This window comes from Octopus sinensis, linkage group LG20 (genome assembly GCF_006345805.1).
Source record: "Octopus sinensis linkage group LG20, ASM634580v1, whole genome shotgun sequence".
In the NCBI taxonomy this organism is placed as follows: Eukaryota; Metazoa; Mollusca; class Cephalopoda; order Octopoda; family Octopodidae; genus Octopus; species Octopus sinensis.
This window is the reverse complement of record NC_043016.1, coordinates 12,990,281-13,004,702: the sequence shown is the minus strand read 5'-3', so window position 1 is coordinate 13,004,702 and position 14,422 is coordinate 12,990,281. Positions and strand designations below refer to the sequence as shown.

General features: G+C 34.8%; 1 protein-coding gene across 8 annotated transcripts in view; it reads right to left on the bottom strand.

Moving 5' to 3' along the window:
• The window catches only part of LOC115222684 (centrosomal protein of 170 kDa protein B), a 360,932-nt gene that overhangs the window by 173,925 nt on the left and 172,585 nt on the right, over positions 1-14,422 (bottom strand). For 7 of the 8 annotated variants that reach the window (XR_005003214.1, XM_036511665.1, XM_036511667.1 and 4 more), the window contains one exon: positions 9,666-9,710. The exons of the other annotated variant lie outside the window; for it this stretch is intronic. Coding sequence is in view for 6 of the 7 variants with exons in the window: in XM_036511665.1 (XP_036367558.1) it covers positions 9,666-9,710 (45 nt within the window). In the remaining variant the exon portion in view is untranslated. The remainder of the gene's footprint in view (positions 1-9,665; positions 9,711-14,422) is intronic. 8 annotated transcript variants of the gene reach the window in all.

The window sequence follows — 14,422 nt, the reverse complement described above, 5'->3', positions numbered from 1 at the left end:
ATTAGTTATCTTTTACTTGTTACAGTCACTGGACTGTTGCCATGCTGGAGCACTGCTTTCAAGGGCTGTAGTCAAATAGATTCACCCCAGTACTTAGACCTTTTTTATAGTTTTTTTTTTTTTTGAAGTCTCGTACTGATTCTATCAGTCATTTTTTTGTTGAAATGCTAGATTACAATAAATCAACAACCACTGTTGATGAGGACTCACACACATAACACAGATAAACACACACACACGAGTTTTTCAACCGATATTTATATGCTATTATTTATAGCTTTATATATGTTTCAAGACCCTGTTCCAAAAACCTGTGTGTGTGTGTGTGTGTGTGTGTGTGTGTGTATACCTTATGAACTTCCACAGTTTCCATCTACCAGCGGCACTGGTTGGCCCAGAGCAAACCAGTGTGGAAGATACTTGCCCAAGATGTCATGCAGTGGGATTGAACCTGAAACCACATGGTAGCAAAGCAATCTTCTTAACCACACAGCCATGCATGCTTGTGCCCATATAAATAGGGTTTGTATCAATGGCAGATTAAAATTACTAATAAGATCATACTTCACAAAGAAGGACCAAAACATGTCGCAATAGTATTGTCACAGTACTCAGTGAAGATCACACACACTCCTATTTAATTTTTAATTAATTTATTTTTCAGAAATATCTCCCTTTCATTCAGCAAAGATTATCATTAACACACAATTTTGGATTGGATTTTAATTTTAATTTTTTTTTTCTTTTTCCTCATTACACCATACATGTCACCGAGTACTTCTTTGAAAGTACATCTTGTCAAGAAGAGCTCTTAGCTCCCATACCATCAATTTCTAGGTTGTCTTGTGTCTGCTAGTTCATACTCTGATGTTACTAAAGACTAATCTTGTTGAATGGCACATTTCTGACCAGCATCCAACTCTTTATTCACCACAATGACCCATCACCATTAATACTTTATATTTATATATATATGTATGTATATATAACTTTGAGCAAGCTTTTAAATGAAGGGAAAATTAACACATAGAAATATATCTGTCATGGAGTTTGAAAACTGGTTCCCAGTTTAAAAAGATGTTCAGAAAAAATTATTAAAACTACTTGACCTTATTTAAAATACACACATGGATACACACGAATAAATAAATAAATAAAGGTAGAGGAGTGGCTGTGTGGTAAGTAGCTTGCTTACCAACCACATGGTTCTGGTTTCAGTCCCACTGCATGGTGCCTTGGGTATGGTTCTTCTACTATAGCCTGAGGCCAATCAAAGCCTTGTGAGTAGATTTGGTAGACGGAAACTGAAAGAAGCCTGTCGTATATATGTATATATATATATATGTGTGTATATGCATGTATATGTTTGACTGTCAGTGTTTGTCCTCCCACCATCGCTTGACAACCGATGTTGGTGTGTTGACATCCTCGTAACTTAGCAGTTCAGCAAAAGTGACCAATAGAATAAGTACTAAGCTTACAAAGAATAGGTCCTGAGGTCAATTTGCTCGACTAAAAAGACGGTGCTCCAGCAAGGCCACATTCAAATGACTAAAACAAATAAAAGAATGCATACATACTTACTTTTGAAGTAATCCCTTCCACTGTACAGTCACATTATGTGTGAGATAGTTAAGGGTGTGAGTTGAACACTTTTCTATATTCTTAGTTATTTAGTTTGAAACTAGTACTTCAGCATATTTCTTCAAGAAAATTGCTTTCATTTTCTTTGATGCTGTTTCTTTCTTTTTTTTTTTAAGGGTGGGTGAGGAAAAAGAGGGAGGGACTACATACTAAGAATAATTTACTCATAAAAGTGAATAAGCAGAAGAAAAGGAAATAAGTGTTTACCAAGTTATATTTTTTCATATATATAACTTGAGGTGATGTTTGAAGCTAACTACAATGAAGTTTACATACATGATGCAAGAATTTGGAATAATTATATTTTCCCCCTTTAGGTCAAATTCCAATTGAAAATGAAAATGGTTGGTTAACCCTACAATGCAGCAGCACTAGTATGCTACAAATTCTTCCTAAGATGACAATTTTTCATAAGACAACTAGCTTTATTCATTTCTTTATAATCCACTGAATTATATCTAAAGCTGAAGTTGTCTGTATATGCCAGGTTTGGTAGCCTTCAACTAACACTATGTCCTCGGAGACCCTGCAGCGCAAGTTGACCAAAATTGAGAGTATGATAGAAGAAGGCTTGCTCTTCCTTCCGTAGAAGAAAAAATTTAAATCAGACCATGTTAACACCAAAAATTATTTACATCAAAAAGGTGCTTTTTTTCTATGAAAATCCTTATTTTTTACGATTTTTTGACTGCTGTGTCACCATTTTTCAGTGTATTTCAACCAGAAAAATGTTCACTTAAAGAGAATAACAAGCTACATAATGCAAAATTTTTACTTTTCAAAAATTCCAATTCTAAAGGGTCGAAACAAACCTGAACAATGCCAGATGATACTGCTAGTTTCTTATAATCCTTTTAACAACCTTTATGCAGCCAAGTGCAGTTGAATTCATCACCAGTTAACACTGCTTACTGGACCAATAGGATACCAGTATTTCTCTGCTAGTTATCCAGCCTACAACAACAACAACAACAACAGAACTGAAAGCTACTCTACATCACATTTCGTATGAAAATCAGCCAGAGCAGAACCAGTTGTTGTTACTCTTGTTGAACTAATCTTAACTCTTTAGTGTTCACATTACTCAGTCAGCCTTCTGGGTACCTTAAGAAAGGAAAAGGCCTGGGGAGTCAAGATCAACAGCAAATCAAGGAATGGAGTTCTTCAGTTTGGTGTCCTCTTTGACTCCCTTCTGGCAACTCCAGGGTAGAGAGAGGTCTGCAAGCCCTGTATTTCTTCACATTGTTTTGAATTTATCCTGCATTATTTATAGCCTCGAGATTTCAATGATGTGATTGTTTATGTTCAAACTGATATTCTAGGTGTGAGATGTCAGATCTGGCCAGTTTATTAAACTTGTAGGATATTTTGGCTGGATATGGCCAGTTTAAATGCTAAAGGGTTAATACAATACATGTTTTAGTTAAATGGGACATCAATATGCTATGTCTCAATTCCACCAGCTTACAGACCGTGTATGTTGATTTCCTTTTAAGGCAACCACATTTCTGTTCACATTATATATGTTGGTCCATATGAATGTTATTCCATGGACATACACATAGGCACAAGTACGGCTGTGTAATTAAGAAGTTCATTTTACAACCACATGGTTTCGGGTTCAGCTTCATTGCACAGCAGCTTGGACAAGAGTCTTCAACTGTAGCCTCAGGCTGAGCAATACCTTGTGAGTGAATTTGAATTAACTGAAACTGGGTAAAAGCCCATCATATATACATATATGTATGAATACATATATGTGTACATGTCCTGCATCACTTGACAGCCAATGTTAGTTTGTTTATAATCTTAGAGACTGACAGACTAAATAAGAAGCTTTAATAAAAAAAAAATTTAAAAATTGGGGAGGTGAGGGGGTGTCATTTTAACTAAAATGCCTTCAAGGTAAGTGTCCCAGTATGGTTGCAGTCAAATGACTGATACAAGCAAAGTAAAAAGAAAAAGGTAAAATAGCAATACATGTACAATATATTTCATTTTCACAAGTGTTGTAATTGACAATTGTTACTTTTTACCTGTAAAAATTACAGTTTGATTCAAACTTGTACACCAAACTTTTGGGAGTACCCACATGCTGTTTAACCACATGGTATTATGATACCTTGTCCTGGGTATGACCTTAATCTGCATCTAGTAGTGGGACCTTGATTCTAGTTTTCCAGCATTTTGAGGAATGTGGAACCATCGCTTAGTCACTACTCTGACCCAGGGTAGTAACACCCATCAAGATCCAGGCTGTGAGTTAATTATCATGTTATGGGACAAACTCCCAACACAAAGCCTTCTGAGTACCTTGAGAAAGGAAAAGGCCTGGGGAGTCAAGATCAACAGCAAATCAAGGAATGGAGTTCCTCAGTTTGGTGTCTTCTTTGACTCCCTACTGGCAACTCCAGGGTAGGGAGAGGTCTCCAAGCCCTGTAAGGCAATTCATCTAAAAGACCATGTCAATATAAAAACCTACAGCTTGCTTGTCACAACAGTTGTCTTAGCCTGCTGATCCATTGTGGTCAGATCTCCAAATCTAAAGAATTGGGGTCAGATAACACAGACTGGCTCTCACTACTATGTGTAAGTAGGAAATAAAAACCCTGCAGCAATGAAGATTTGGTTACACAGCCACTCGAGGGCACACTGCTCTTCCTCATGTTCTTCAAACATGAATAAATTACCATCATTATAATACTATTTAGCCTTACAGAGATCTACATTTCTGATAGTACATAGAAAATAAGAGAATTATGCATGAATATTTCCTACACTTATATAACATACTAAAAATCATTAGATTCTAATCCAAATCATGATTGTATGCTCAATGGATGTTTCTTTGTCTAAAATATTGATATTTTCAGAAAGTGCTTATGCTTATTCACCAAAATTTATGTAATCAATGTTTCATACATTTAGCTTCTATATGGACTTTTTTTATGTTGAAGTTTCCAATTTGTCTACATTAAACAAACAAAAATTAAAAATGAAGACTTTTCCAGAAACATACACATAACATTTTTTTTTAGCAAAATCAAATAATAAGTTTCTGAAACTAAAGGGCTATCTCTAAGAGTGAGTAGAGTGACCTCGTCAATCTTAGAAAGTATTGACAATAAAGCAGACAGTAATAAGCATGACAATGAAATATTGTCATGTTTTAACGATAAAAAAATAAATAAATAAATAAATAAATAAATAAAAATGAATTTTTTTCAAAAAACTACAGTATAAAGATCCTCACCCACCCCTGCAACTTAGCCACCAGCATGTCATCCCTCTTTCACTCTTTTACTGTAGCATCATTCTTATATTGTTGCCCTGCACCATCAGACATAGCCCTACTCCACACACTCACTCTTGGTACCCCTGCCCCATCCATTCCTAGCCACAGTCTACACTGAAGGTCCATTCTATTCTGGAACTTCATCACCAATCTCCAGCTCCACACCTACCACTTTTCTCTTCTAAAATGTGAACAGTCATGTGGCTCTTCTGTGACAAGAAACCCATTCTGCTCTGGCCCCTTTCTCTCATACTTTACTCCTCTCTACCTTTTATTCTCCTAGTATAAGGTACCCCCACTTCCCACCCAATGTCCACAGTCTTGCAAGTTGCCTAACAACTTCACTTGTACAGGATGCAAGAAAAAAAGCACCCAGTTACATGCTGTAAAGTGGGTGGCCTTAGGAGGGGCATCCAGCCATAGAAATCAAGCCAAAGCTGACATAGAGCCTGATATAGTCCTTGGACACTTTGGGTCCTGTGCAACCCATGTCAGTATGGAAACAAGATGTTAAATGATGATGATGATGATGAAAATAGGAGTTTCTAATTCCCATAATGTGGATAAAACTATTTTAAGTGATTACCCCATGGAGAGTACGAATAAAAAAACCTACTTCAAGAGGAATTTTGCATCACCAAATAAGCTTAGTTTTAGAATAAGCTGCAAAAGTGATGGGAGATGACTAAAAAGAAGCATCAGTTTTAGGACAAGAGGAAGTAAACACAATCTACAAGGAATTTTACCTCAACTAACAATCAGGCTACAACACTGATATGACTAAGTATATTTCTTGTGCCATTGATGTGCATTCTCTTGGAAGCACTGAACTGGTCTTCAGACAAGATATTTTTGTCTATTTATCTTGCTCTACTTAGAAGCAAAATTAGCTAACGATTCATTTGGAAAGAAATAGAGAAAGCAAAGAATTTGTTTTTCATTTGTCTTGTGTTAAGAATGCCTTAAATACACACAGACCTTATGAGTCAAGTGACCTATGGAAAGAATGTTAACATTTAACGATTGCTACTCTTAAGAAGTCAGCAGTGCCAGAAGTTCCATTCAATAACTGCAGTCCATGCAGAGTATTATTAAAAGAAAGAAAAAGAAAAAAGGGAAGTCAGTTGCTAATTAGGTTGTTTTCTTGAAGATTTTGCCCTTTAGGGGGCTGAAAAACTTGAGACTTCAAAGAAAATTCGTGTTTATCATTTCAAATTACCTGCATACTTTAACGAGCATCATCTATTCTAATCATGCTTAGATGTTAATTTTCTTTCCTCCATTGCACATCCTCATAACTCAAATGTTGAAGCAACATCATTTGAGAGAACAGGAGTAATAAAACCTGATCCTTATTTTAAAAATGAATTATATCAATACCAACATGTCTGTCTCTATTTTATCCATTTTTTTTTTTACTGCATTTATCAGTTTTGTGTCATACAATAAACAATATCCTTTTCATGACATTAACAAACAACTATACGGAAGACTTCTACTCCTGATAGAAATATCTAGGTATCAGGAGAAGAGATTGTTTCCATTTGTTGCTTATATGGTTTATTCAGAAATTAGGAAGGGTCAACCCCTATGAGAGTCTTTCCGAAGCCTCTAAGACTGAAGGAAAGAAATGCTTTGTGGGTTGCTGCAGTAAGAGAAGCATTGTAATACTTAGTTATCTTCTGGGGATTTCAAATGAACACTTGCAGTATATTGGACTCCACTAAAGCTAGATGGTGATGTTAACTTTATCCTCTCTTGTACATCCCTTGTGATACACAGAACATATTTCCCCAGTATCCACGTGCATCATATATGATACACATTCCCAATTTATTTTTCCAACCGAAATAACTTGGGACTTATGAAAGAAAGCTTTAAATTACTCCTGAAACAAGGACCAACTAGAAGTCTGAAAACAAGAATGAATGTTTAGGACAAACTTATGAAAATACTTTGGACAGGCAAAGGATTAAAGCAGGCACAGATTAAGACTATCATCCACAAAAGATATAGTAAATCTAATAGGCTTATACACAGTTTCCATGTACAAAATTCCATTTTCAAGGAGTTGGGGTCTTCAAATAGAAGGCACTTATCCAAGTTCCATGAAGTGGGATCAAATCCAGAACAATGTGACTATAAAGCAAACACAAACACTTTATTGAAACAAATCTAATTATCACATAGGAGAAGGACTACAGGAAGAAATCCTTCAGAAATCATTCTCTCACATTTTCCCCTTTGGTTTTCAATGCTACCATCAGTTGAATGAATTTCACATTGTCTCATCATAGAGAGCTGATCCTTTTAATTACAGAAAACTACTCATTTTTGCCAGCCAAATGGACTGGAACAATGCAAAATAACGTGTCTTGCTCAAGGACACAACGTGTCACCAGGAATTGAACTCATGACCTTAAAATTGTAAACTGATTACCCTAACCACAAAGCTACACACCTTCCCAAAAAATATTGCCAAGAGAGAGTGGAAGAGCTCCCAACAGCCACCACTTATCAGTTCTTATTCAGAATTAATGCCAGCCAAAGCAAGATGTATGTAACGTGGCTCATACATTTTGTCTTAAACACACACACACACACACACACACAAAGTGACAGGCAAAGAGAGAGTTACAGAGTTATGAGTATTTGTTATGTGAATGCACATAGACAAAGGAGGTGCTATGATGCCAGTAAATAAATATAATACATGTGTACAAATATAAACACACAACATTAGCAGTTTAATCTGAAAAGAGAAATATTTTAGTTTGGTCAGCTTGGTCACTCAAAATAATCTGTGCTGATAATTTTTATATTCACAATGTTTTTATTTATTTTTTAATGTTAATTGAATTGCGGTATTTCACCACACACCTGTAAAGTATCAATGACGCATGAATAAACACTGAAAAAGGAGCAATATCAAATGGAATTAAACAAAAGAGCATTTACTGAATTGAAATATGATTCTATGAGACATAATTGCATATTGTACATTAACCAGATAATTCTAGACAGCAATTATTACCATTAATTGTAGATTGCATATTACACAATTGCAAGCAGTTAGAATAGAGGAAATTTAAAGGTGAGACATTGAAAACTCATCTCCCACCCACCCTTTCCACACACAAAGGACATTGACAATAAAATTTAAATAAAGTAATTTCTACTGGAAATGGAAACGGTTGCAATCAATGGTCAGTCAGTTCACTAAGATTTTAATCATCACCAAACCAGCAAAGCATGCATTTGCCTGTTGTCATTAAACAAATACATCGTACAACACTAAGAATAATTCTAATGTGTAATAGCATTTGACCTTTCAAGAGAATGCTCTAATCTTGATTGACATAAACTGTTTGTTTATTCTTAGTGTTATGCAGTTGTACAGAACACTTCAAGATGGTTACAACTGTTACATAAATGAAACATCTAGATTGTGCTAACTCCTTTTTCCAAAGTCAATATTTGTTATTTGTCTGTTGCAAAGTTAATGACTGGCTTAAAAGGTGACACATTTGTTTTTTGTTCCCTGTTGAGAGAAAATAAATCCACTCCAGGTTTTCTTTGGAGCACAATTAATGTACAATGAAAACAAAGTAATTACACATATGAGATTAAATCCTGATATGAGAGGGGAAAAAAAAGAGAAAAATATAAATCAAATCAAATCATTGAAAATGTATTTTAAACCTCAATGAATACAGAATCTTTCATAGTGTATGCATCATTATGGTGTCTTATTCTTCTTCAAGTGGCCACAACCAGATTTAGACAAATCCAGTAACTGGCTACAGTCGAATAATAGTTGCCGCTTTACAAGAGGAATCTGGGAAGTCCAAAGGCTACAGGACAACCCATAAAGTGAAAGGAAGCTGCTGCCTTACAGATTAAATTATGGACATCAAAGGCCGAAGGACCATTTCCAAAGAGTTGCATCCTCATGACACCAGCAGCAAATTCATCATCATCATCATCATCATCATCGTTTAGCGTCCGCTTTCCATGCTAGCATGGGTTGGACGGTTCAACTGGGGTCTGGGAAGCCAGAAGGCTGCACCAGGCCCAATCTCATCTGGCAATGTTTCTACAGCTAGATGTCCTTCCTAACGCCAACCATTCCCTGAGTGTGGTGGGTGCTTTTAACGTGCCGCTGGCACAGGTGCCAGACGAGGCTGGCAAACGACCACGATCGGATAGTGCTTTTTACGTGCCACCGGCACGGGGCCAGACGAGGCTGGCAACAGCCACAAACAGATGGTGCTTTTTACGTGCCACCGGCACGAGGCCAATCGGGGCGGCGCTGGCAGCGGCCACGTTCGGATGGTTCTCTTCAATTCATAATCATTACATAACATGTGACTATCTTCAAAATCAGGACATTAAACATTAATAATCATTCCACAATAACTAATAAATGCTTACTAAATCACTAACATTGAATTGGGCACACACACACACACACACACACACATTTTACTAAGTAACTAGATGGATAAGATTTATACTTAAAAAAAGGGAAAATACTGCAAACCAGATCAAGAAAGTCATTCTGGTTAAGAAAGAAAGGAAGGAAGGAAGGAAGGAAGGAAGGAAGGAAGGAAGGAAGGAAGGAAGGAAGGAAGGATTTGGGTTGTGCCATATGGTGGGTGCAACGATGAGACTTTTGATATATAATCAAACACAAGTGCAAACATGAATGAAATGAGATACATACCGGATTATAACTATATGGATTAAATGACATTCCATAATAGGCAAGCTAGTATGAAAGAAATAAACAAAATAATTGACTTCTACTTATAAATTATTTGCGAGGAAGAACTTAAATTCATAACTTTTTGTCACACATTGGTGAAACAAAGTTCATTTGCTTTATCGTTTTTTTTGTTGTTGTTTTTTTTTTAATTAATCAATTGTGAAATTTTGTTTTATGTAAGAATGCATCATTTTGGATAAACTAATATTAAAAGAACTCAACGAATGTTTTATTTCTTATCATTTACTTGTTTCAGTCATTGGACTGCACAACGTGGGGCACTACTTTGAAAGGTTTAAGCAAATAAATCGACCCCAGTAATTATTTTACTATTTTAAAACTTGGTACTTAATTTACTGGTCTCTTTTTGCCAAAATGCTAATTCACAGGGATGTCCACAAAACAACACCAGTTGTCAAGCAGTTGTGGAGAACAAACACAAACACAAATATATATAAACATACACACACAAACACACACACACACAAATATATATAAACACACACAGACACACGACAGGCTCCTTTCAGTTTCTGCCCACCAAATCCAATTACAAGGCTTTGGTCAGCTTGAGGCTATATTAGAAGACATGTGCCCAAGGTGCCTTGCCGTGGGACTGAACCCAAGACCACATAATTAGGAAGCAAGCTTATTAACCAATCAACGAATATTATAAATGATCTGAAAGAATGAAAACAAGGACAAATAAAAACAATAGGCTATATAAATATTCTGTGTTGAATATATTCTAACAATCAGACCATGTCCCATGGTTGTGTGGTTAAGAAGTTTGCTTTGCAATCATATGGTTTTCAGTTCAGTCCCACGATGCATCATCTTGGATATTTTTTTTTTCTTTTTTGACACAATCCTGGGTTAATCAATGCCTTGTGAGTGGACTACACAGACAGAAACTGGGGGGGGGGCTGTCTTTTTACCATTGTACATGTGTGAGTGTGAGTGTGTGTGTGTGTGTGTGTGAGTGTGTGTGTGTGTGTACATGTGTCCTTGTGCATGTCTGTTTCTTACAGCTTTACAACTGGTGTTGGTTTGTTCACATCCTTGTAATTGATCAAATCAATGGGAAGAGATTGACAGGATAAGTAACAGACTTGAATATAATATTGGAGTTGATTTGATGAACTAAACCCTTCAGTTGTGGCCCACTTTGGCAATCACCCAAATGACTAGAAAACAATAAGAAAGTAAAACAATAAAAAAAAAGCTTCAATTTAAAGCATAAATTTTGACTATCGTTGCTGTTGGTTAGACTCAGGTCAAACACTTAACAGAACGGATCATCTCCAAACGTGTTATATATCTATCTTTTCCAGACGTGCAGTGTCAATTAGACATCATTGTCCAATGTGTCCAAGTTACTCAAAGACAGCAAGGTATGATTTGATGGCAATTTTTACATTTGTTGCTTCAAACCCCTGACCACAGAGACACCAACCCTCACTGATTTGTGATCAACTTAATGTGGGGCAGATGGACAAAGCAGTGAGTGGCCCCTCTCAGTGGTTTATGCTATTTATTCAATTAACTACCAAAGATTGCTAAGTTTGGCAAAAATATTTAACAGCTGTATGCCGAACCAATTCAACCAACAATTTCAGCCCCTTGCACAAAACTTGGCATTGTGACAAAAGACATTTCTGTTGTCATGGCAAAAGATTGATATGCACATTTTCCCATTATCATTATTGTTATTATTGTTGTTGTTGTTGTTGTTGTTGTTATTATTATTATTGTTATTATTGTTATTGTTATTATTAATATTATTGTTGTTCATTATCATTATTATTGTTTATTATTATTATTATTATTATTATTATTAATTATTATTATTGTTATTATTAATTGGTATTATCATTGTTGTTGTTATATTATCATTATTATTATTATTATTATTATTATTGTTGTTATTATTACTATTATTATTGTTGTTGTTGTCATTATTATCATTGTTGTCATTGTCATTATTATAATTAGCATTATTATTGTTGTTGTCATTGTCATTATTAGCATTATTATTAGTAGTAGTATTGTTGCTGTTATAATTATTATTATCATCATCATCATTGTTATTACTATTATCTCATTTAATTCTAAACAGTTCACGGGGTTAGACTTCCCCTTTTGTCCATCTGGGATTGGATAAAACCCTAAAGCATCTGAAAAATCATTGAATGGACTATTGAGTGTACGTTCAGTGTACCATTGCAGAAAAGCATGGCATCGACTATGCATTGCACACTAACCACCAATCTGCATTCTGCCTTTATTGTCGGCGACACAATAATTCAGTCACACTTGGATGATCGGGGGGGAAGCACTCATGAAATATACAATTATTAACTACATGAATTGGGTGAATGTACAGAGGTTTTATGATCCCTAGTTATCTCTTATTTTGTTTTTTTTTATAAAAAAAAAAGACTAGCTGTTGTGTGGGGGTGTGTGTATGGGGGGGGGCTGCAGCAACTGGATAAATTGTGAAACCTCAGATTCATTATTTCATACTTAATAATATTCCAGTGAACAATTCGTAATCTATGTTTGTTGTTGTTGTTGTTTCTAATATCTGAGATTCTCATATTCAAAATTTATAGATTAAACACACACACGCATGTGTGTGCTTGTAAAATCACCCGCCCACATACAGCATGTGTGTATTGTATATTGTTTAATTTATTATTATCATTAAAATTATTAGGATTATTATTACTATTATTATTATTATTATTATTAGTGCAGTGAGCTGGCAGAATCGTTAGAACGCTGGATGAAATGCTTAGCAGTAGTTCGTCCATCACTACATTCTGGGTTCAAGTCCCGTTCGGGGATGATAAATTAAGTACCAGTTGTGTACTGGAGTCAATCTAATCGACTGGCCCCCTCCCCACAAATTTCAGGCCTTGTGCCTATAATAGAAAGGATGATTATTATCATCATTATCATTTAAGGTGGTGAGCTGGCAGATTTGTTAGCATGCTCGGTGGAATGCTTAGCTATATTTCATCCATCTTTACGTTCTGAGTTCAAATTCCACCAAGCTCAACTTAGCCTTTCAGTCTTTCAGGGTCGATAAATTAAGTACCAGTAGCGTACTGGGGTTTATCTAATTGACTAGTCCCTTCCACCAAAATTTCAAACCTTGTGCCTTTAGTAGAAAGGATTATTACTGCTGTTATTGTTGTTATTATTATGTTTGTTGTTGTTGTTATTATTATTATTATTATTATTATTATCATCATCATCATTATTTATTATTGAGAGATTTTCTTTTTTTCAATTTTGTTTCCATTTCTTTTGTTATTATTATAGAACCTTACTGTCAGAAAACGAACAAAGTCATTATCATTTGAAATGGGTTATTCTGTACCCAGTGTCATCGCATTGTCATAGCAACAAATATTTTATTAACCTTTATCTTCGGTGTAATAGCTACTTACATTTTTTACTCCATTTCTTTCTCGCCCTCATAGAATAAAGAATAAAACGGTTGCCTAAGTGACGATAAATCCCACCCTTAATGTGGTTAAGAACACAAAATGTTGTTCCTTTTTATAGTTACTTTCTTTCCTCTCTTATTCGTTAGCATTAGTTTAAGCATTAAATTACATATTCATGTAACTCCTTATCCTTATGAATAATTTAACTGATGAGAAATAAATATGCAAATTTTAATATATAAGCAAAATAAGCATGAATAAAAAAAAAAGCAAATAAACATTAAATTGACACATTCTAAAATTTTATTTTAAATTTCAAAAAATAAAATTCAAATGATAATGTGGCAAAATACATTTAAAATAACTAATTGATATAATTCGATAATCAGCTGATCAATAATTTTAAACTTTAATATGCTTTACTGAATGAGAAAACTTTTCTTTTCTAAACAATGAGAGAAATGAAGAGTGGAGTGATGTAAGGGAGGTAATAGCTTGAGATGTATATCTATATTGCTTGTAATATACTTAAATAGAACATCAATCTGCTTGTAAACTTAATCGAAGGAGTTTTATCTTCTGTTCAAAATTGCTATACAAGCAGGTTGTTGTTGCTGTATTATTATTTGATCCCAAGCAAATCCTATTTGTGTAGATCCATGATCAAAAGCAATCCAAACAGGGTTTTTCCTTCTTTTGTTTAAGATTCTGTGATTGGATCTACACTAATGAAATCCTTCAGTCTTTTGATATGACAAAATATAATTTAAATAAGACTTGCCTGTTATTTCTGTAGCCAAGTAACTTAGATGGAGGTAAATGTTTAGTCACTTGTTCAAGGCACAGTATTTCAGTGCCAGCAACAGAATCGAACAAACTTCAATGTTCATCTGATCTACAGAAACTATACTACTACTTCCTAAACATCATGAAAAATATAATTCATTTCAAACATTCCACCCAGAAAAATCCCTCACTAAATTAAATTCATCATCGCAATTATATCAAACAATAGGCAATTTTTATAGTCAACTTAACGAGGATGTATAGTTAAAATAAATCAAATATTGTACTATTCAGCATTCTTACAATACATCCACATTAAGTTGGATATATAGATTGCCATTTGGCATTAATACTGCTTGTGTAACTAATATTTATATTAAACAGTATTTTTCCATCGTTCCTCTGCTTATGGTGACATAAAAATATAATACATAATTCTAGATGTTCTTGCCTGGCAAGTGATTTGATCTG